At 37.9% G+C, this 25113-nt stretch overlaps 1 protein-coding gene across 2 annotated transcripts in view; it reads right to left on the reverse strand.

Annotated features, from left to right (window-relative positions):
• The window catches only part of edem3 (ER degradation enhancer, mannosidase alpha-like 3), a 68785-nt gene that overhangs the window by 6603 nt on the left and 37069 nt on the right, over positions 1-25113 (reverse strand). The window contains exons 8-20 of one of the 2 annotated variants that reach the window (XM_063064008.1): positions 24619-24724; positions 23996-24093; positions 22278-22403; positions 18785-18868; positions 17262-17345; positions 15545-15669; positions 13271-13433; positions 10792-10946; positions 10068-10224; positions 9149-9340; positions 5433-5598; positions 3572-3757; positions 1524-1538 (exon numbers count right to left, since the gene is read on the reverse strand). In XM_063064008.1, the coding sequence (XP_062920078.1) occupies positions 1524-1538; positions 3572-3757; positions 5433-5598; positions 9149-9340; positions 10068-10224; positions 10792-10946; positions 13271-13433; positions 15545-15669; positions 17262-17345; positions 18785-18868; positions 22278-22403; positions 23996-24093; positions 24619-24724 (1657 nt within the window). The remainder of the gene's footprint in view (positions 1-1523; positions 1539-3571; positions 3758-5432; positions 5599-9148; positions 9341-10067; positions 10225-10791; positions 10947-13270; positions 13434-15544; positions 15670-17261; positions 17346-18784; positions 18869-22277; positions 22404-23995; positions 24094-24618; positions 24725-25113) is intronic. The other variant, XM_063064009.1, reaches the window with a different exon arrangement.

The following is a 25113-nucleotide window of genomic DNA, read 5'->3' on the forward strand; positions in this document are numbered from 1 at the left end:
GTGACAATAATTAATCAATTTAGCCATTTTAATTTACCTTATTTATAAACATGCATTGATCATATTATCTCACATGGCCCCACTTCTTCCATGTAATCAATCAGATTTAAGATCAGCTCAGATCATTTCCTTAGAACTCCATTCACCACCTTATTTCTTTCCAACCTCAGCCCTCTGGAAAAAACCCTCCTGAAATCACATACAGTGGCAATTTAAAATTCTAACCATAGTATTTCTACAACTTTTAATCTGCTCAATCACATCTTTACACCTCAAGGTCATTTACTGGTATGCTGACTTTATCCCTGTTCCCTACATTCTATGGGACACAGGATTTGGATGACTATGCTAGATAACAAATTTGTCTATTTATGCCAGGCAACATAACTAAATACTATCATAACATCACATAAAACAAACCAGATCAGTCCTGCTCTCTTCTACACTATTTAGAATGCTCTCAAAATAAAAAATCCCAGCTGTTTTCCAGAAGCAGTACTGGCATCAGCACAACCCCACCATCCAACATTTCCTTCTTCTTTCCATCAAGCCGTTCATTTACTATTTTTGCCTTGATTAATACTGTCTGTTCTTGCCACTCCCCCCCCCCTTTAGTCCAAACAAAATCTCCCTCAAGCTGTTGTCTTCCTTTCACTTTCCACAGATACTCCCTGACCTGCTAAGTATTTCCAACATACGCTCTTTTCATTCAAAAATTACAGCAATTGTATCTATTCTATTTTTCAAATCAAGTTAGTTGCCACCCTACCCTAGTCCCAAAATGATATCTTGCTTTAGTTTAACTCCATCTTCAGGCCCTGCACCATCTACCCCACCCCATTTTTACCAAATTGTCCATGTGAACCGATCTCCTGCACCCTTGACTCTAGTCCAATTAAACCGTTCATCAGTTCTGCCTCCCAAGTTAGATCTTAACAGTAATCCTAGCATACTGCCTCCAAGCCCTTTAAAACTACTCTTCTCCTTAAAATCCTGCCCTCAATTTGTCAGTCACTGCAAACTGCAGATTCATCTCCAAGGTTTTCCTCTCAGAAATCCTTGAAAGTATCATCACAGCCCACATCACCATCCTCGGCCTTTGCCATTTCTCATTTCTCATTGTCCTGCTGTTCAGATTTCATTGTTTAATATTATACCCTCTATCTAGTTCAGTCAATTTAGCTTCTGCAGTGGCTTCTGCTTAACTGAGGCTTTTGGAGGCAAAACCTTACTTTCATTAAAATTAATAGCATGAATTAGAATGCTGGAATTAATTCTTCATGCTACCGAACCCCTAGTCACAATTGTATTGCTATGGACAAAAACTCAAGGTTGAGAAAAAGGAAGAAAAGCTGAATGCATTATAGACTGACAGCCACTACTACACACTTCCTATATGTTTTCCAAGTGATATCCTTTGACATACAAACACATGATATACATGGCCAGGTATGATGTTGACCATTAAGTAAGATTAAATTTTAAAAGAAACTTCTTACCAATGTAATTTCTAATTCTTTTACCTTTAATAATTGTGGCTGTTATTTTTGTCCATGTGACGCAAAAAAAGAAGCAACACTGGTTACAAAAATCATTCTATGATTGGTCTAATTATACATGCAAATGTTTATTCACACACAACCTATGAATAATAGTTCAAGATGTTGAGTTACATCTGACTCATGAACAATTACCACCTACTTTCCATCATGAAGTGAGGGAAGATATTAACAGTGTTAACCAGTAGCACTTACTTACAAGTACCCTGTTCATTTTAGATTCTGCCAGAAGCAATTGACTGCAGATTTCATTTCAACCTTGAGTCAAACATGAACAAATGAACAATTTTCCAAAGAGGCGAATCCATGATATCAAGGGAGAAGTTGGCAGAAAGTGCAATCAGAGATCCAGAGAAAACCATGATACAATTTACAGTGGATTAAAAAAGTGGCCTTCACCACTTCTTCAAGATAATCAAAAAATAAATTCTCTATTGTTTGGAGTTGAACTTGACATTAATAAAGAATCAGGGGACATCCATATCAGCTCCAGAATTCCCTCAATACTGTATAGTGTTCTATCTTCAAATGATCTAACAGTCTCTCAGAAGATCAGATGTATGCTAATGAATGCACACTGTTCAATTCACAAGCAATAAAATAATCTAAAACAAGACCGGACCATTATCCAAGCTTCAGCTGGTAAGTAGGCAGTAGCACTTACAGTAATTTTCAGCATTCCCTTGAGTTTCAGGCAATGACCATCTGCAAAAACAAAAGGTCTAACCACGTATCCTTTACATTTCATGGCAGTGCCATTGCCTCGTCTTCCACAATTTCTAAGGCTGTCACTGAGCAGCAGCTTAATTGCACAGACCACATCAATACTGTGAGTGTAAGAATGGGCCAGAGGCTAGAACTCTGCAACACATGATTCACCTCTTGATTTCCCAAAACTTCTCCATTCACTACAAGATACAATTCAGACATGTGATGGAATACTTTGCAACCTGTTGTAGAAGTGCAGCTCCAACAACACTCAAGATACATAACAGCAATCAGATTGACCAGGATAAACCAGGCCATCTGACCAACTTCAAATTTAACATCATGAACATCTCTTCCCTGTTCACCACAGCTGCAATAACCATTGTCAACAAGACTCATAACAGCACCCTCACAACCCTCCTTTGACAGCACCTTACAAATTCACTGCCCCTTTCATTTAGAAGGCCAAGTAGAATGGACAAATGGGAACACCATTGCAAGAGAGATGAACTCTATGTCACACCCCATAATGATTTGGAAATAAATTGGCACGTTTACTCAATACCAGCAACTTAAACTCCCTATCCAACAGCTACCTAACCATGACACAATTTACAGTGGATCAAAAAAATGGCCTTCACGACTTCTCAAGGATAATTTGGATAGGCAACTTATGCTGGTCTTAATACTGTTCTTCTCAAATTTCTAAAAATAACAAATGCAAAACCTCTTAGATTCACAATTGTTTTGTCAGATTAATAAATTTAATCCCAAAAATTATGTGTCTGTCCCAAAATAGCAATAAGGGTTAGCACTCAGAGTTCTGGCACCATTATTTATTCTGCACCCAAAATAAATAATGATATCCAGTTAAAGAAAACAGGAGAAAGAAAACACCATTTTTTATTTAATAAAAAGAAAAATAAGTCAATAGGCTTAACTAGAAAAATAGGGAAAGAGACACAGATATAAAGGTAAGCAAAAAAGACATCAGATATAGAGAATTAAAGGAAATTAATTTGCATTCATTCCTTTAATAGTTTAGCATTTAATGTTTGGAATATTGGGTTACCAGTAAAGTAATAATCCCAGTCCTGACATTTGCGCCGCTTTACTCCAGAAATAATGACGTTTGTGTGATGTGAAACACTGGGCACTGACAACATGCAACAGTATTTTAAGTTTTCAATGCAGAAGGATAGGTTTATCAAGCATGGAAGGCTACAAACTTTAAGCTACATTTAAAAAAGGAGCATGATAAATCACTCTGGGCATAGAATGACTTTCCGTCTGTTTAAATTTACCTCTATCTTTTGCTTTATCTGAGAGCAGCACTTCTACTTCCTGATATTCCCGCATAGCATCAATGATGATATTTCCTTCCTTATTGAAGAGGAAAAGCATTGGGATTGTAACGTCGTCAGTGTTCTTTCCATCGCCAGCCATCTGGAAGAGGGGGGCCGTGTCACTGCTACTTCCTTCATTGTCATCTGTCCAATAGCAAGTTCAGTTAAAACAACGGTAGAATACAAACAGACAACCAAAATCTTTAGTGCCCATTAAGTTCTATTCTTTTGCAGAAAAGAACTAACAAATGACAGCTTGGCTCATTTTAAGCTGCACAGTTAACCGAACCTCACATTCAACATTTGTCATTGAGGGATAATTTTCCCACCTTCAGGTGATGATTAAATGAATATAGACCATCCCAACACTGTATTCCAGTACAGAAATATTTACTTTTCTACATTTGTCTTTAAATGAGATGGTTAGATGGTGCCAGATACAGAGCACTCCATTTTATGGCCTAGAACTAACTAGAAAAAGGCTCTTAGTACCTCACATACACTGATTTGCAACCCATTAAATTTGGTCTACACTGCAGAATGAGCTTTTATAAACAAATTTCAGTAAATGACAAATAGCATCCAAATGTAAAAGAATGTCATGCAAAACAACTCTTAAATGAATCAACTTCAGTGTTTTTGACAAGTATGTTAAGGATTAATTTGAAAAATGTGGCATCTAATTTGTACGCATCAACAATACATTAAAAAATCATGTTCCTAAAAGCTTCATTAAATCACATTAATGAAAACCATATGCATTTGAGAATATCAATTTTTGCAACAATTTGAACAAAAATGCTAAAATGGACTTAATTTACATGCACAGCAATACAAAAAATTAACCAAGATCCATAAATTTAAACACACAACCACCATTGCCCTCGGTACAGCTTTGTGACCAGCTCCTATTTAATAATTCATCTATTCTTAAAGTAGCAGCACTTGTCATGTACTGCATTTCTTTGGCAATTAGATTTATACACAGGAATGGTAATAGAAATAAGGTTACGAGTACTGTGATTCAGATTGGGGAGAAGGATGAAGACAGTGATAATCTCTCAGTGAATGTGGTGGGGCCAGTGGCTTTGATTTTCTCATTGCTGGGTTAGAAGAAATGGAAATTCAGATACAAGTGGATGTCATGAGTGTTTTTCAGCACAAAGGTTGTGGAAGGATCAAGAGAAACAAGACACAATGTGTGTAATCAATCTTCCAAACTTAAATATGACAGCACTAAGAGGCAGCAAGTAGCAAAGCAGAGAGCCCAAGAGAGACCTTTGTAGGATTCCAGTTGTCACCGGGCAAACACAATGCAGCAAATGGACAGATAAAATGACACTTAGAGAACTCCAACCCTTTTAGACAACAGCCGGAGCAGTAATCCAATCACAAACAAGAGAAAGTCTGCAGATGCTGGAAATCCAAGCAACGCACACTTCAGCAGGAAGGGTCTAGGCCCGAAACATCGACTGTACTCTCCTCCGTAGATGCTGCTTGGCCTCCAGCATTTTGTGTGTGTTGAACAGATGGAGCAGGATGGTTTTGTTGATCGTTGCAGTGGAATCAAAGAAAATCAGATTGAATAACTCATCACTGTAATCCTTACAGAAATTAAGTGACAGGCTCAGGCAAAAAATGAAAAACAGGATAATGAGTGTGCATGTCATTAAAACCAGCATCAAAATGCAGTTTGGTACTTCAGCTGTATTGATATAACCTAATCAGTGACACAGTACAGGAACATTCATAACTGTGGGATGTTTGTTATTTCAATAATGCTCTATATGAAAGTGAAAACAAGAATTGTACATCTTACCAATAACAATGCCCCCTATCGCCCCAGCTTTCTGTGCATTCCGTGCTTTCTCAGCAAACATGCAGTGACCTCGTTGCATCAGGGCAATTTTTCCCTTTATTGCTTCGGGATTTGTTACTTCTGAACAACCATTGTAGGGCTCACTCTTTGCAACATAACCTCGTACCTATGAAGGATTTTGAAACGCAGAGATGTAATTAATGTTTACACAGCAAGTCATTGTCACTTTGAAGCTGACAATCAGATTATTCTATAATTGACATATTTCCTATTCAAGTATGATAATAATAGTAAATTTGATTTCTACACTATTTCTTCCAGTTTTTTTTTACTATTCTTAGCCTGTTCGCCAGGTGCATGGCTTACAACAGCAGTAACAGAAGAGCAAGGTGGCACGCCTGAATGACTATCGAGCTGTGGCTCTGACATCAATTGCTATGAAGTGCTACGAGTGATTGGTTATGGCACACATCAACCACAGCCTACCAGTCAACCTCGACGCTTTGCAATTCGCCTACCGGAGCAACAGGTCAATGGCAGATGCCATCTCTCTAGCCCTACATTCCTCCTTAGAACACCTGGAGAATAAAGACACATACGTAAAGCTCCTTTTCATTGACTACAGCTCTGCCTCTAATACCATCATTTCAAATAAACTGAATCCTAAGCTCCGGAACCTGGGCCTTAGCACTCAGATCTGCAGCTGGATCTTCAACTTCCTCACAGACAGGACCCAGGCTGTAAAAATAGGGGACAAGCTCTCCTCTACAATCACTCTGAGCACCGGTGCCCCACAAGGCTGTGTACTCAGCCCCCTGCTGTACTCACTGTACACCCATGACTGTGTAGCCAAGTTTCCATCGAACTACTCAATATATAAGTTTGTTGATGACACAACAATTGTAGGCCGTATCTCGGGTAATGATGAGTTTGAGTACAGAGAGGAAATTAAGAACCTGGTGGCATGGTGTGAAGACCCAATTTACATCGATGGTGCGCAAGTGGAACAGGTCAAAAGCTTTAAGTTCCTCAGGGTCAATATCACAAATGACCTGACTTGGACCAACCAAGCAGAGTTCACTGCCAAGAAGGCCCACCAGCGCCTTTACTTCCTGAGAAAACTAAAGAAATTTGGCCTGTCCCCTAAAACCCTCACTAATTTTTATAGATGCACCGTAGAAAGCATTCTTCTAGGGTGCATCACAATTTGGTATGGAAGTTGTCCTGTCCAAGACCGGAAGAAGCAGCAGAAGATCATGAACATGGTGCAGCACATCACACAAACCAATCTTCCGACCTTGGACTCACTTCACACCGTACACTGTCGGAGCAGTGCTGCCAGGATAATCAAGGACACGACCCACCCAGCCAACACACTTTTTGTCCCTCTTCCCTCCAGGAGAAGGCTCAGGAGCTTGAAGACTCGTATGGCCAGATTTGTGAACAGCTTCTTTCCAACTGTGATAAGTCTGTTGAATGGATCCTGACCCGGATCTGGGTCGTACCCTCCAAATATCTGGACCTGCATCTCGGTTTTTTTGCACTACCTTACTTTCCATTTTTCTGTTTTCTATTTATGATTTATAATTTAAATTTTTAATATTTACTATCGATTTGTAATCCAGGGAGCAGAAAGCGCAGAATCAAATATCGCTGCAATGATTGTACACTCTAGTATCAGTTGTTTGGTGACTATAAAGTATAAGTAGAGGAAAAGGGTCTAGCTATCAGCTGACCAATCAAGTTCCCATTTATTGATCAGGTCATGATCAATGCTTGGTGCACCAAATTCTTTGCTCACCCCAACTGTAATAATTCAAATTTCTACAATCACAAACTAGAAATATGCTCCCCACGATTTTCTGTCCATTTTTCTGACATGTCAATAGAAAACTCTCGACCAAATCTCCATCTGCCGCTCCCCTTCCAAAGAAAAAAGACCTTAATTCAGAGAACCTTTCTGGAAATTGCAAGTGGACTTTTAACTTTTGTATATAAACTTTAATATTTTAAAACATTTAATCCTAGTGAAGATAAAATCTTCGCACTTGCCTTCAAACAACTTTGCACGTGCCCTTATTTCCCACAGACAGGCTGGTACTATTAGTGGCATTATTAATGAATATTTCTGAATCAGAATCAGGTTTAATATCGTCTGCATATGTGGTGAAATTTGTTACATTGCCATATTTAACTATGAGCCTTGATGTTAAAACAGGAAACCTGAAACATGCTCTCTGCTGGTTTGTTGCTGATCCAATGATAGTAATAAGCAGATCCAATGCCCCTGGATCAAAGGCTCTGCCAGGTTGTGAATTTTAAGAAATACAGTTTATTTTAGTTATTTATCAAATCTTCTTTGTTATCTTATTCCAAAATTTGGGCAACTTGGGTAATCCCAACTCAGAGGAGAGGAGTAAGGCAAGTGTGAATAAAGTGAAAAACCTGGATAAGATCATGATGAGCCAAACCTTCTAATGTCTGTTTTTTGGATAACTTCAGCAATTTGGACCAACAGCTCCATTCTGAATTTAAAACATTTTGTAATTTGAATCCCTTTTTAACTGGTTACCAATCGTGCAAAACAATGCAGCCTATTTTATAAGCTGGAGTTTTGGATAGAGCTCTGGATCTGTTGTTGAACTGAACAAAAAAGCCTAAGTGAGAATTTCTGGATTTGCTAATATCAGAATATGAAGGTGTAAGCAACTTAATGAAACGTGGAGAGGCTAAACTGGACAGTTCACAAAATGGTATTGTTCCCATGATATTACAGCAGCCTTGTACTCTGGCCCCCCAAAAGCCATGAGGAACGTTGAGGCACCACCCAGTCATTCAGTGATATGTACAGTATATTTGCTGCTATCTCTCCAGAAGATAACATTCATCCTCTCGTAGGATGTGGATTCACCAGTAACTTTGGAGTTTCCCATTAACTCGACAGAATTAATAAGCAAACAGAATTCAAGATGACATGAATGTGAATTTTTATTTATATTTGTATTTTCATCTGGCAACATCCAGTACCAACTTCAATAACCCTGAAATTCTATCAGTGCCATCATAGCATTGTCTTTATGCCCCTCTTCCAGATAAATATTTACAGAAATAGTCTTAATTTATCACTTCAATTGTGTTTATCCTGCAGAACAACCCTTAAAAAAGTACAATTACCTTCCTTCAAATTGTACTTAAAAGGCAGCATATTTTTGCTTCTCTTTGAATGCAGTGGCAGTCAATAGTTGTTGCCTCATAGTTCCAACAATTTATGCTCAGTCCTGACTTCCAGTGCTACACAGAGATTGTGCTTTCTCCATGTGTTACAGCTTCCTCACATATCCCAAAAACACGCAGGCTGGTTGGTTAACCGGCTACTGTAAATTGTCCCTAGTATGTAACTAAATGTTAGAATCTGGGGTAGATGGTAGGAACATTGGGGAGAATAAATTGTGATTTGTGTGACTAGATATTTATAAGTTTGCAATCTCTGAGGACCTAAGGGCTCATTTTCTTGCTGCAATGCTTTAAAATGACAACTTCATGTGTCTCTTTTAGTAATGTTATTAAATGTGTTTATACCAAAACTATCAAATAATATTAAACATTTTTTGAGTGTATTTATCTTGCATCTCAATTGAAATTGCCATATACCATAGAAGTTACAACAGGTCCGTAAATCAGTACTCAAACACCAATTAATATTAGTAAACTCATACCCCACTAGTAATTTTGGAAAGCTCTGTCCCAAACTGTGCTGGTCCAGCTGTGAGTACCACTCGGCCGAGGAATGGAGGGGAGACAATTTGGACAGCCCGAGGTGGCAGCTGCTCCTTCTGCTGCTGACTAGATAATTCAATCATCTCCTGCATGAAACGCAGACCATCCTCTGCATCGTGTGCACTTGCTGCCTGAGGGAGGGGAAAACATGTCATTCACTTGTTATTGCATTTATTCTTCCCTTGATACAAGAGACAGTGATTTCTCATTTTTGCTTCCACTTCCATCCTTTGAACACGTAGTGTTTTAGAACTGATTGAAAAACAAATGTTTCAGCAGATTTGTACACATCTTTACTCCTATATTCAGTTTCATGGCTTTTGTTTTGATATAAAGAATAGAGGGTATTTCCCAGGCGCTGGGAGTCTGTGTACTCGGAAGATTACTTACCTCATAGATTACATAATGAATTTCTGACTTTTTAAACCATAGAATCCTATTTAAGACTGTCTTTCATGTCCAGCAAACATTTTGCATTCAAAAATCTATTAAAACATATACTGAGCTGTTATTATTTCTTGTTCATCTAGTGATTACACAAAAATGCCATCTGCCTATATTTACTACATTTGTTTATCATTACTTACAATGCTTCACACATAATCTCCATGTATTGTTTTTTGCTATCAGTTCCATTTTATTAACAACGGTTTTTTACATATTCATTAAATTCAAATCATTTCTCACTGGATTTGTACTTTAAATAGTATATTTCTGTTTAGCACTTTCTGTGCTAACGGATCCTGAACCCAGCACAGCATTGAGAATAGGATGGGATACTCTGGCGCTATCTTGTGGGAACGGCCGTGTCCAGCCAGGGGCAAGTAATCAATGACAAAAACAAAGCAGCAGATTCACCTGGTTTGCATGCTGAACCAACTGGACTCTGCCATCTTTGAGGTGAATTAGGCTGACTCCCATTTTCTTCAGTAACTCAAGGTGTTCAGGATTGTTCGCCATAAAATCTCTGGCCCTCAGATGTGACCTGACCCCAGGACCATCGCCACCTACCTCCCTGCAACAAAAAGAAAATCACAAATTTATTTCTCATTTCTGACCTTGGGTATGGAAGGGAGAATTAAATTAAGAGACTGTACTTTATTTCCTGGAGTAAAGTACCTTCATAACTTAACATCTTTAATTTTAGTTTCAGTTCACTCATTTGTACACATTATTAGGATTTTGCAAAAACAGATTTCAACACCAAACACCATCATTAACCCTGTTAAACTAAAGCAAACCTGTATAATCTAAATGTACTAAAGCTTACTTAAGAGTCCATACTGAAATACAGGACCCTGGGATAACACAGCATGTATAACAAATGTTATCATATTACTCAACTGTTCCTGTGGTTCTACAGCATCTCTAACCTGACATGTACATTTACACAAACAAGTAACATCACTCAATAAATAGTCATTCAGAGATGCGTAAATACCATGAGATGAGTGAGGCACAAGCCATGCGTAAGCATCCGTTCCAGTGAGATATAATCATTACATTTTCATGGTAAAAAAATACCCAAACTCTGATTGTATCCTGCATCACAATGTCTGAGTGTAGTATTAGTAATTCTTACTGTCGAGTGCTGGTCTTTGGGCAAGTTTTGTCCACCACATTTTTAAAGGGCTCACGAATGCTGTCGGCGTAAGAAGGATCATTTGGGAACAGAACTTGTGTATTAGGGCATGACCAATCAAAGTTGCTGTCATCCAAAACTACATAGTTTGTTGTCTAGAAGGAGAATAAAAATAAAGTCATACTTTGCATCTGCATGTTTAGAAGTAAAAACAGAAAACGTTAGTAAAACCTCTGTGGATGGTCTTATAACAATGGGGTAGAAGCTACCTTTAAGCCTGATGGGATGTACTTTCATAACTTTTGTCCCATGGGAATTTGCAGAGAATATCTTGGGTGGGTGGGATCTACCTCACTGAGACAGCAAAGGTATAGACTGTATATAGAGGGGAGGTTGGTTTCCTGAACTGTGTTCACATCTCTGCAGTTTCCTGTGGTCACGGGCAGGGTAGTCATGATGTATCCAGCTCGGGTGCTTTCTGTGATACATTGATAGAAATTGGTGAGGGTAAACAGGGGCATGCCAAATTTCTTTAGTCTCCTGAGTAAGTAGAGGTGTTGATGCGCTTTCTTGGCTGTGGTGTCTTCACGGCTACGACAGGACAGGCTATTGATGATGTTTATTCCTAGAAACCTGAAGCTCTCAATCCTTTCAATCTCAGCCCCACTGATGAAGAAAGGAGTATGCATTAACCCTTTCTTTTGTTTTGCTGCCATTGAGTAATGGCTATTGTCATGACACCATTTCAGTAAACTCCCTATCTCTTTCTTCTACTCCTATGCATCATCATGTAAGACATGGCCCATCCACAGTGGTATCATCTGTAAACTTGTACACAAAGTTAGGGCAGAATCATGAGTATACAGGCATCTTCCCTGAGGAACATCATCTTGTCACGATGGAGAGGCTTGTGAGTTCCTGAGCCACGTCTTCTTGAGCTTAGCTCCTGTTAGGCTCATCCATGGAGGCTCCAGACACGAGACGAAGAGCAATCCAACCCAGACTTCATGACACGTGACAACAGAAGTGAAGGCGGAGCAAGGCTACAGCAGTGAAGGGCTCCTAGTTGACTTGCATTCCACGCCACTGTATCTTAACACCGATTTGTCAAGAACCGTGTAGTGGCTGTCCATGAAACAGCCTCCCCACATTAAACAAAGTCACGCATTGGCCTTCACTATTAAGGGAATGACCCCATAGGAGCACATCATACTCGACTCGAGTGACCGTACTTCTATACAGGGAGTAGAGGGCTGAGAATGCAGCCTTGTGGGGCGCCAGTGCTAATAACTGATTGTGGCATTGCTACCCATCCTTACTGGTTGCAGTTTATAGGTCAAGAAATTGAGAATTCTGTTGCAGAAGAAAGAGATGTTAAGCCTTAGGTCTAGGAGTTTGGAGGTGAGTTTGCTTGAAATTATACAAAGTACATTATCAAATTACCATATACTACCCTCAGGTTCATTTTCTAGCACCGAAGGCAGAGCTGTAGCAATGAACAATAATATAACAGCTGTCTTCACTGTCCAGCTACTCCAGAGATAAGTGTAGAGCCAGGGACATGTGTCTGCCATTGTCATGTTTTGGCAATAGACAACTTGCAGTGATCAAGGTTGTATGGGAGGCTGGAACAAACGCAGGCCACAACAAGCCTCTTCAAGCATTTCATGATGGTTGATATTAGAGCTACTGCGCATCAGTTATTAAAGCACGTAACCTTGTTCTTCTTAGGTACTGGGATGATACTGGTCTTCTTAAGTTGCAGTTGCAGACCTGCTTTTTTCTACTTGTGTACTTAAGTTATGCACAAACAAAAGCACAATATTTAGATTAAAAAATCAAATATAAATCAGTGAACTATCCAATTCATATAACTTCTTTCATTATAGTTGCTGTAATTTTTTGGAAGACTTTGTAGAAAATATGGAAAATGCAGATCAATCAGGATGCAGGGGAAAGAAAATAACCCTTTGAGTCCTGAATGAAGGGTCTTGGTCTGAAATGTCAACTCTCTATTCCTTTCCATGGATGTTGCCTAACCTGCTGAGTTCCTATCAGCAATTTTTGTGTGCCAATCCTTTGGGTTTGGTTCTCAAAAATCATGGGACAAACTCAGCAAAAGAAAAGAAAATCAGTGATTCTCTTATTGGAGACCATACACAGCATATGATAACGGACTTATAAAAATCAATGGTAGTAGATTTCTTGTTGGAAATACCAAACATTTAGGTGTCATTTTACATCAATTCAGCTGCTCATAAAATACATACAGTTTAAGAGATAATAGTACACTAATAATTTGATAGAACATGATGATATAAAGTTGTGATTGCAATAGATCAGCCTACGTAAAGCAATAAGATCAAAACTCAAATGAAGATAATCCAAAAGCAAACTTAAATTTGTAACTTTAATTGATTTGCCTATCTATATATATTCCATTCACATTTGCAAAATTCCAATAAATATTGTCACCTACCTCATTTTTCTTATCCTTGGTGAAGTTGGTAGAAAGCCAAAGTGGCAACAGGTGGGCCTCAGTGGTAAAGATATAATCCTCAACATCGAACAGAACATCCTCTTTCTCAGCAAAAAGAAGGAACAGGTATTTGAACATTTCAGCCAAGAAAAAGGAATCCATTCTGTGTAAAAATTAAAACATTAAGATCTAATTTTTATCTACACTAAAGTGTAACAAAAGTGATTTATTTTTATATAACTTTATTTGGGATTGTAATTGCGTCTTCTTGCAGCATGCCCAAATCACATGGATATCTGTGTGTTGAGAATTCTGTGGTAACAAGTTCAAAAGGTACTAAAAGAGATAATTCTACAAATTGTTCAGCCTCATAAATTAATTAATTGATAATTGACTCATGGCTCCCATTCAAACTTAAGGGGTTAGGTATACAAAACCTATTATATATTCGAGGATGAATATATACCAGTTGGAGAAATTCAGGGTATGAAAGTCAAATTAATGCAGGCAGGTTTAAAATAATTGATCTAATACTCCTGTATGAAAAGAGAAAATAAAAATGTTTAATTATTTAAAAATGATTCGACTCTCAAGAGTCATACTTCTGTTTTCCTTTTCGAGGAAGAAAATAAATGATGGATCTCAGAACAGAATTTTTAACATTGTTCAGATTGATTACTTATTTAATAAATCCTTTACAATTTTATATGCATCTCATAATACAGTGATATTTGGATAATGAAAAGTTACAAAACCCAAGATAACCCAGTACTTCACATTGCCAAATGTGACATGATGCTCATTTACCCAGTTATCTTACCAAAAGCCTAACTAAATGTCAAGACAAGAGACAAAGGAAGCAACCAAGAACTGGGCCTACATAAATATTTAATTCAACACACATAAAAATTGCTGGTGAACGCAGCAGGCCAGGCAGCATCTATGGGAAGAGCTACAGTCGACATTTCGGGCTGAGCCCCTTCGTCAGTTAGTCCTGACAAAGGGTCTCAGCCCGAAATGTCGACTGTACCTCTTCCTATAGATGCTGCCTGGCCTGCTGCGTTCACCAGTAATTTTTATGTGTGTTGCTTGAAATTCCAGCATCTGCAGATTTCCTCGTGTTTGTGTTTTTAAATATTTAATTACATGTATTTATGGTCATAAGGTGCAATTTGGAATTGACTCATGAACAATAGAAAAATAAACTTTCTAAAAAGAGCTATTCTATAATACATCTTTCATAATACCCAAGCATTACTATAATTACTGCATACTTCTAACCAGCTTCAGTATATGATATGATAGCACAGATTTAAGGAATTCAGTATGATACTTCTAAGTAAGTTTTAATGGTTCACACAAGAGGTCAAATTCCTGTAAAAATGAGAGAATGTTGCACTGTTTGACTGTTCTGTCCTCTTGAGTGGAAGTAAAGGACTCAATAGAAATGTCTAATATCAAGATTAAAAATTTTGCTTATTATAAATGATTTAAAAATCTTCCCCTCTTTCTCTGGATCATTGTTTCTATTAGGTGAGTAAACAAAAAAAAAATCAAGGAAAGCTGCAGTAAGCATCTGATTAAAAAAAGATTTTTTTTTCAAAAGCTTATCAAAAACATTGGAAACTGTCCTACCTACACTCACAAAAGTGTCAGGTTGGATAGATTATCAGTTGGATAGATAGAGGATATACAAAATTTTACTGGGCATGGCATGGAATACAAACCCTAATTAGGCCCCGCTAGAGTAAATAGGAATCACACAGTTCCCAACGGCATAGTGGTCAAAAACAAAAGCTGCAAAGATATAAGGTTAGGAAGAAAAAGATCAGAGAAGACCACTGAAAATTGCTGTCACTCAGACTGATTGTGCTCTGGAAACCATTGCCTCAAAGGGTGATAACTACTGAGAACATAATATTTAAGAAGAACCTTTATGAGAATCTAGTATAGCGTAAATTACAAAGCTAAAAACCAAAATCTAGAGATAAGGATCCGTCTGCATTACTTTTATTTCAAGTTGAAATGGAGCAGATGGGGTAAATAACCACACTGTACAATAAATATCTGTACCCATTCCAGAAGAATACACAAACTTGGAGTTAACTTTATGGCATGGTTCGGTGACTGATTATTAGAAACAGAATGATAAGAGTAAAATTACCAAGATTGATAGGTGGTGTTCCTTGTAATCCATAAACGGATTCAGGTATTTTAATGCTTACTTCAGTGAAAGGAAGAGAGAACTAATAAAAAGGTAATGAAGGGACTGACCTGTCTTCATGGCTTCCTGTACGAACATCTTTCATTGCTGCAAAGCCACATGGTACACGGGCATACTTATTCAGGTTCTCAATGATACTCTTTCCCACCTCCAGGTAATATTTATCCCCTGTCGCCTGTTTACAGTAATAGTAGTCATTAACAGTTAAATAGCAGCTACTGGTCCAGAATTGTGCATGAATTTTTGCATTTTTCAAATACAATTTAAAAATGAAGCACATTTGTATTTTATTGCATGGGTTTCTGGTAATATAGTAGTGCACTCAGTTGAGCAGCCTCCCCAGGTCCAATAAATGGTGCAGATGTGTGCTTTAAACGTTTTTCTTGTTGGAAGCTGCTGTTTTTGCAAGTTGCTGTTGGACATTGGTAATACAGAGGATTCCAGTTAATTGGGCCATCAGTTAATCAGACAGCCGCTTATTTGGGGTAACTCTTAAAGAACAAAAACTAATTGAGAAAATAGCTGGATTCCCTTTGTTTATTTGCGACACTATGCCACTTAATTGGGGCAGGAGACTGTTGCCAAATAGGCTCTAGCTAGCATCAGTCATGCGCACCTGTGTGGTTGTCAGACGCTACACTGTGTCAAGATCGAACACCTGTTAAATTGCAACAGTTGCATGTGTCTGCGTTCAAGAAGTAGTGATTTTTGTCATCGATAATTGGCAAGAAATAAGCAGAAAGACAATTCCAAACTGCTTTGCTCACTGCGGTTTCAAATATTCAGGCTTGGAGGTGCCAAAAACCACTGGGAGTGAAAATCAAATGATTTCACTACTTCAACACATTAGAACCATGAGGAATTTAACAGTATCAACAATCATCTTGAACGTTACAATGAAAATTAACATTTGGAGGGTGCAACCATCGATAGCTTTGTATGAAGGCAGTCCATTATCTGCACCAGGTATTTGCGTTGATTTTGTCCACTGTATACACTGGATGAATTTCTCCATCAAGAACTGTTAGAAACTAAATCATAGTTTTATACTACTGTAATACTATTGGTAGTGCTTTAATTTGTTGTGTATTTGATTTTAAAACATAATTTGTTACTCAGTTTGCCTTTTTATACCTTTTTAAACCTTTTTAACTATTTCCATGAAACTTTGGCTAATTGGGACAGCCACTTAATTGGGCCAAAATGTGTCCTAATTAACCCGGAATCTACTGTATAAAATACAGCAAGTCTGGTTCATTGGCAAGACTGACAACGGGGGAGCTGCGTGCCCTCCATTCCCCATGCCTCGGCACAGCCACTCGAGGAGGAGGTGCCGGAGGCGGTGTGGGAGAGAAGAGACATGGCAGGCGCACTGGAACCCACGTTAGGTTGGGGGTTGGCCCCTGCAGGCCAGCTCTCCTACCAGTGCTACTCTCCAATGTTCCTTCCATGAAAGACAAGCTGAAATGCATTTCTCTGTGACTGAATCAGCGTGAGATGAGGAACTGCTGCAAACTTCAACTGCAGAAACACAGCTCCAGAACGACATCCCATGCACCATCATCCTCAGGCCATGCCACTGAGGCACTTGTGCTAATATTAATTTATGACTGGATGTACTATTATAACTATATGTGCTGTGGGTGACTGTATGTACTGTGTTTTGCACCATAGCCCCAGGGGAATGCTGTTTCATTTAGCTGTATACATGTGTATGGTTAAATGACAATTAAACTTAAACTTGAATTTGAAAAAGCAGAAACTTACCTTATATAGGAAATAGGTACTCTCAGCAAATTCAGGTCGGAGAGGGTGTTGGGCCCAGTGAACTCTAAAATCAGTGGTAAAAGCCTAGAAAACATGATCGAAGATTTCAAAGAAAAAAACTATAGAACGACACAAAGGTTAACAAATGGTGGAGAAAATGATGGAATCTATTGTTAAATTAAAATCATAACTGGATCTTAGAAATTAATAGGAAGACTGGGCCAAGTCAATGTGGGTTTACAGAAGAGAAGTCACGTTTTGATGAGTCTTGTGAAATTGGTGTAACTATCAGAATAGCAAAGGGCAAACCAGCGGATGTGATGATACATTTGTACTTTCGGAAGGCTTTCAATAAGGTACTATGTAACATGACATTAAACAAAATTAAAGAACATGGGATTGAGGGAATATAGCATACTTAGAGGAATAGTTGGGCTATTTTCAGAGTTGGGGACTTTGACTAGTGCATTAGGTTCTGAAATTAAAAATATAGCATTTTGAGTCAGTTAAGGCTTATAACGCAAGGCAGTATTAACATTGTAATGTTGTGGTAAGACAAAATCAGAATGTTATGATAAGCTAATTCCAAGCTTTAGTTTTAAAATTTAGAAATGGTAGAACAATTGAAATAGTTTCTTTAGCAGACTGTAGTAACTGGCGATTCAAGGAGAGAGGGAATTTAAAGGGTATGCTCATACAATGATCGTGTTACTAATGCAGTAATTCAGAGGCTTGGACTAACAATTGAGAGAATTCTAGTTCACAGCATAGCAAGATGAAAGTTTGAAAAACAGAGACAAAAATACAAAAACGCATTTATTGATATCTTTATAAAGGAAAATCTGCTGATCCACACTGCAACTAAAGTTATGCATGAAGAATGAACACTGTAGCAGTTCTGGAGACAAACCAGTGGATGGACAGTAATTACTATTCTTGTCAGCATGTCCATTTCCCCAAGAATGAATTTAAAATAAGTTCAACTGTGCCTTTAATAAAATACAGAAAAACAAAATGATTAAGATAGAAACTAGAAGGTAGAAATGAAAAAGCAACATCACACGCTTTTTGGGATAAAAAGATGATTTTCAGAATGTCCTGAAGTATTTCATTTTGAATAAACTACTTTTAAGTATACTCATTATGAGCAAATGTGGCTGCAATATTCCATAAATAATGAGACAGACGACCAGTTGGTTTTCTTTAGAAAATACTGGTTAAGGAAGGAGCTGATTAATTCTCTGCCATTAACCTACAATCAGCAAAGACATGAGCACCAGGGTATAAATATAGTAAAATAAACTATTGAATGGGGAAAATGAAGCAAATTGTAAAGAATCAGGTCATCTGAAGAAACAGAGATGGCAGAAAAGATCTGCAAATCACAACTGAAAACATAACAAAAGTAAAACTGTTAAGCATGCCAGGCTTCATGTATTAATACACAACATCAATGCAATTTAAATATTAATAATGATTAAAATTAAGTTGAACAATTAGAAGTGCTTGAAAGTTCCCATTACCTCTGGAAGGAAGTTGTGCTTTTTTGTCACTTGATATAACATCTCATGAGTTTCTATAGCTGGACGTATATCTCCTTTTAAAACCTAAATAACAAGAAAATCAATGGTACTTTATAAAAATAGAATAGAATACTGATTCATAAAACAGTATCGTACTTAAATATATCAAATGAAAACTGAATATATTACAGCCAGTTGAAAAGTATCAATAAAGACAGATGATGATGATGATGATGATGTCTTAATTGTAACACAAGATATGAACATATTGCATATCTTTATTGATACTGACTGATCAGTGTGGTGTCTGGATTTTCAGTTTGTTTCATGTCCCCACTGTTTTCATGTTTTTTTTATGCATTTAATAAAAGTGAATTGACAACTACAGTATCTTAACATTTCATTTACCACATAATAAAAATTCTACCAAATCTTCTGGAAAACTGAAGTACTTACTGCCAATTGAAGCAGAAATAAAGAACAAAAAGGTGCAAAGGTTAAATATACCTTTTTTTATAACCTTTCATTATATCAATGTACTACTGTTACCATGCAGCCTCTGAGGATACAGGATACACTTAACACATTTGAGGAAAGTAATCACATGTAAACAAATCAAAACACTACAATTTATGATTTCCGATTTGGAGATATAATTTAGCCAGAGAGTAATAACAGAACCTCAGAGGTCAAATAGTGGCCCAAAACAAGCAGACGTTGTGCTGATTATAGGTGCCACTTGAATCAGTGATTATATTGCATACTACAAATGCATGTCCAGCTCTGCATCACTTTTGCATTTGGTAATACCTTATACAAAGTGCAGCACTTGAATCGCCTGAGCGTCACATTTAAATGCAATTGAAGACACTTTCAGAATGCAAGCTTCAAAACAATATCAAGATACCTGCGAAGCTAACAAGAAACTAATGAAAATATGATTCTCTCAAAAATACCTCAAAGTTAATATTGAAACAAAGAAACATAGAAAACCTACAGCACAATACAGGCCCTTTGGCCCACAAAGTTGTGCAGAACATGACCCTACCTTAGAAATTACTAGACTTCCCCAAAGCTCATCTGAAAGTCTCTTAAAAGACGCTATCATACCTGCCTCCACCACCGTCACTGTTGCTTTGATATTGATCAAAGAAAACTGAGCCGACCACAAAATTTAATGGGTACTTTTCAATTTCTGTGTGCGTGGCTATGATTGCATTGTTAACTTGCCTCACCTGCTTAAAGGATGCACATAACTTGACCAACTGCTTGACTAACATCAATTCATTCTAAACAACTATCCTTTTCCCTCCATTTATATTTAACATCAATAAATATGAAGCCAATAACAACTCCATATAATTAACAGGCTTAAACAGGGGTCCCTAACCTTTTTTGCACTGCGGACCGGTTAAATATTGACAATATTCTTGCAGACCGGCCAACCGGGGGGGGTGTAGTGTTGCCAACAGAAAAGAGTAGCAGTCAAATACGTTGGGTTTACCCCGAGAAAGACTACAATGACCATGAAGCCTTGCCGGGGCACCAGTGCGCGTGCGTGTACGTGCCAATTTCCCCCCCCCCCAGCAAATCATTTTTGGCGATTCTGTTCGGGAGGGGGTGTTAATCACGACTATAATATAGGTGATAAGTGGCTAATACACTCAATTTCGTTTCTAAAAGGGTTTATCTAACAAATTTAATATTAAACACACAGCGCATATTTTCCTCGCATGAATATAGTGATAAGTCAATTATCAGGGGAGGACAGGGAGCTTGAAGTAAGTGTTGAATGAACTTCCAGTAGAAGTGGTAGAGGCAGGTTCGATATTATCATTTAAAGAAACATTGGATAAGTATTTGGACAGGAAAGGAATGGAGGGTTATGGGTTGAGTGCAGGTCGGTGGGACTAGGTGAGAGTAGCATTCGACACGGATTAGAAGGGCAGAGATGGCCTGTTTCCGTGCTGTAATTGTTATATGGTTATAGTAGTCACTTATAAGTAAATAGCATCATAACATTTTAAGTAACGTTTGGATATTAAACACACAGCACATATTTTCCCCGTAAGAACATATAAAATCATTGCAACACACCAATATCGCTGAATCAGTGGGAGCCCTGGGCTTGTTTCCCTGCAACAAGACGGTCCCATCGAGGGGTGATGGGAGACAGTGATACTCGAAGGGGGTTCCTTATGTCCAGTCTATTCCGCAATTTAGTTTTTGTTGCATTCATTGCAGAGATATGTTGGAAATGGAAGCAACGTTTTCAGTCCTTTCGTGGCTATCTTAGGATATTTAGCCTTGACTTTGATCCAGAATGCTGGCAGAGATGTTATGTCAAACATACTTTTCAGCCCGTTGTCATTTGCAAACTCAAGGAGTTGATCTCCTTCCCGGGCCGACATGGATGACGCGCGGGTAATGACCTTGCATGCGTAATGGCTCAACAGTGGCCGTGACAGGGAATGAGGAAAGGTGCAGCTGACTCATATCGCCAAATCATATCGTTTCCTCACAGCCCGGTAGCGTATGCTTTGCGGCCCAGTACCAGTCCATGGGCCGGTGGTTGGGGACCGCTGGGCTTAAAGATTCACATTGATACCACAGTAGAATTTCATTTCCACGGCAAAATCATTCATCTGATGAATTTTATTTCTTTGTCCATTTAATCAGCAACACATGAGGCACAAAAATTAACTCCTTATTGTTGAAATTCAAACCAGTCTTTCAATGAAAGTATCTAATTTTGTTTAATTTTAAGTTATGCTTGCTCCAGATATTAACAATAAATTATTCTACTTCAAATACAATTGGTAAGATTACTGACAAATTTACTTATACAGCCTTTAATGTTTGATACCGAGGGAAAGCAACTGGTCTGTACTTTTCATGTTATAACCCCCACAATAGAATAGGAACCATTTAAACTGGATATTACACATACTGAAGTAGTCAATCATCCAGGCCAAGTGGTAGAAATACTCAAAAGGTTAAGGCAGCATATTCCACACCAGCTCTGAAAAAATGTTTTAAACCTGATACATATTTCTCTTTCATGATACTACCTGACCTGTGGAGTGTTCCCAACATAATCAGATAAAACAATTTCAGTCTCTGCCGTTTTCTTTTATATTTATAATGACATGATTTGATCTTGTATCAACTAAAGGCCAGAGCACAGACTGATTTTATGTCGGGATTTAAATGGGATTAACTTCCTGAATCAGGAGGTCCAGGTATTCAGTCAGGTTTCATTTCTCAAAATATGCAGGCATTAATAAAAAGTGACACACACAAAATGCTGGATGAACTCAGCCGGTCAGGCAGTATCTATGGAAATGAATCAATGGTCGACATTTCAAGCCGAGACCCTTCTTCAGGACTGAGAAGCAAGGGGGAAGATAAAACGTGACCATTTTTAATTTCGCAAGTTGCTGATTTTCTGAGGCTCAAGGAGACTTGATCCTGAAAAAGGAACAGAATTTACCTGCAGGCCTGGGAAGAAAGCTAACAAAGCATCCATCCATGTCCGTGCATTTAGCAGTGGCTTATGTATGTGGACATCGAGAAGGAGAGGAGGTTGGCTTATATACTTCATGATGGCTGCATAGTGCTGAAAGGGAAAACAACAGATGACAGCACTGCCATTTCCTCTCAGATACCTTAAGTTAATGTATCAACTGAAATATTTTACTATTTCATTCCTTTCTAACACAGCAAACTAAAGCAATACTTAAAAAATAAATAATGATGAAGTGATATATTGTATTGCAGTTCTGCAGAATAAAACAGATGTCAGTTTGATCCTAACAAAATTCGGAGAACAAAATGCTGTGGTATCCTGCTTGATCCAATCAAGATTAACATCCACGACTTAAATTACAGATAGCTAATGGTGTTTAAAAGAGAAAATCGCAAGCTATCGGGAAAGCACATAATTGTTTCACTTGGGCTACAATAGAGACTGCAACGTTAACCATGCTTCCAGTGTCAAAATAGTATGCCCACTACTTACTACCCTCAACCCACACATTTTTGGAATGTGTGAGGAAACCGAAGCACCTAAAGAAACTCACACTATCAAGGGGAAAACATACTAACTCCTTACAAAGAGTGGCGGAAACTGAACCCTAATCACTGGCACTGTAAATATTGCAATAACTGCTACATGACCCAGCTGCGCAAAGTTTAAAATGGAAACAAGTAGTATAGGGAAATGTGGCACTGCAGGAGGGCTTTCATTATGCAGATAGAAAACAAGGAGGATTGGGCATCAGGTACCAACCAAAGCCTCAGAAGTGGGTTCTCCAATAACTGCTTAAGTGTCTTCCCCTTGTCGATATGGTCTTGCCATTGCACCCATCACAAATCAGTTAACTACCATTGCATCTAATTTTATGCCACCTTACAGGGAAGGGGGAAATACGTCAGTGAATGAAGTGGTTGTATATGGTGGCACTATTGTAGTGCCTGTTGCCTGTGAGATGTACAATGTAAAACTGAAGCATATAGCCATGCTTATGTGTGGGAGCAAATCTAATGACTCACTGAACGTGCTGATTAATAAAAGATCGGATGGCAAGTGAATTAAGGGAGCGGCGAAATGAATAGTATCTGAGGCTGGTGATGCAATTAAAGGAAAACAGCATTTGAAGCTGCGTTCAATGAACTTCCCTGTAGTTGCTAGTTACCTTTGAGCGTCACCATCAAACAACAAACTGAACCACTCAGTTTTCAACACCAGTTACTCTAATTGTGTAAATTCATTACAATGCGAATAACTGCTTAATTACCACCACTCTGATTATATTTAGCCATCTGATTGGTAATCAGAATCATGTAAAAAGTGAAGTTTGACCAGGTTTAACACAGATTAGTGCTGAAGTTTTAAACCTTCATAAAATTATTTACTTTTCTTCCAAATAGCTTGATTGCATAAGCCAGAGTAACAATTCCCTATAAAAGCTTTTGGGTAATTCAGCTGTTTTATCCAGCAATGCCATTGGTAGGTTGTAATTCATTTCAGTTCCAGAAAGAGTGAGACTTTAAAATCAATTATTTGAATTTTATATACATATTTGAGTCTATCATGCTAGTAATATCTACCTAGTTTCTTTTTACTGACCATTCCTAATATTCATGGAATTATTTAAAGAAGGAAAATAACGTGACAACTAAGATGTAGCAAAAAGAAGCAAAACTTACAGTGTTGAATCTCTGCAGATAGCCATCATCACCAAGCAGAATGTATGCTTTGAAGAGATATTCATAATAAGAATCAATTCCAGCTCCAACTCCACTATCTGCATAAAAAAATCAGTAAAAATAATTTCATTTATTATAATTTAATTTATTTTTATATATTTCTTATTGTAATTTATAGTATATTCTATGCATTGCCCTGCACTGCTGCTAAAAAACAACAAATTTCATGACATACAGGTACGTCAGTGATAATAAACCTTATTCTAATTCTGAGAACATTAACTAGATAAAAGTAGTATGTCAATCTATAGGAAAACATCAATAATCTAGCTAAATATTGGAAAATGGTATTTTCAATATCAAGGAATATGAAGAAAGGAACTTTTCACAGCAATTCAGGTATTATTAGTAAAACTGACACTGAAATAAGAAGTAACACACAAAATGCTGGAGGAACTTAGCAGGTCAGGCAGCATCTATGGAGAGGAATAAAACATCTGCAAATTTTGTTTTGTTCATGAAATGAGAAACGGAGAGAAATAGATCAATGTCAGGAGGAAACTGTAAAGCATCTGATTTGATAGATGGGGAACAGAGAGAAGCACTGAAGCAACGTGTCCCACCTCTGCGGACCCAGTCTCCAGTGTGGATGTTGATGGTTGTTCCCACTAGGTTGCTGTTGCGCTGCCGCCTTTCCCACAAGAAGTCTAAGGCCTTCCGAGCATGTTGCTGTACAGAAGAAAAACAGTCCATTGCATGAACAGCTAAAACCATCACTTAAGGTTACATACAGCAGATGCCAAATATCCAAGTTCAAAGTATCTGCAGTTTGACTTCAGCAACCACACTGCATCTACAGAATCCAGATAAATTATGTTACGATTCTTGAATAAATGCAGAGTCCTCAATTCAACTTGTAAAGACTGTTAGGAACCAGACATGATGCGCTACTGGGTGACATACATTCATATTAGTTAGAGCACCACTATGCAATTTCCCAACATTCTCGAAGAATGATGAAACTGGCCATGAACAATAAAAGTGAAAATAGCCTTCAAAAGTTACTCCCCCAATCCCAATTTACTGGCCTAATAAATAATATATAATTTGTGTGAAAA

The sequence above is a fragment of the Mobula hypostoma genome, chromosome 12 (assembly GCF_963921235.1).
Source record: "Mobula hypostoma chromosome 12, sMobHyp1.1, whole genome shotgun sequence".
Taxonomy (NCBI): Eukaryota; Metazoa; Chordata; class Chondrichthyes; order Myliobatiformes; family Myliobatidae; genus Mobula; species Mobula hypostoma.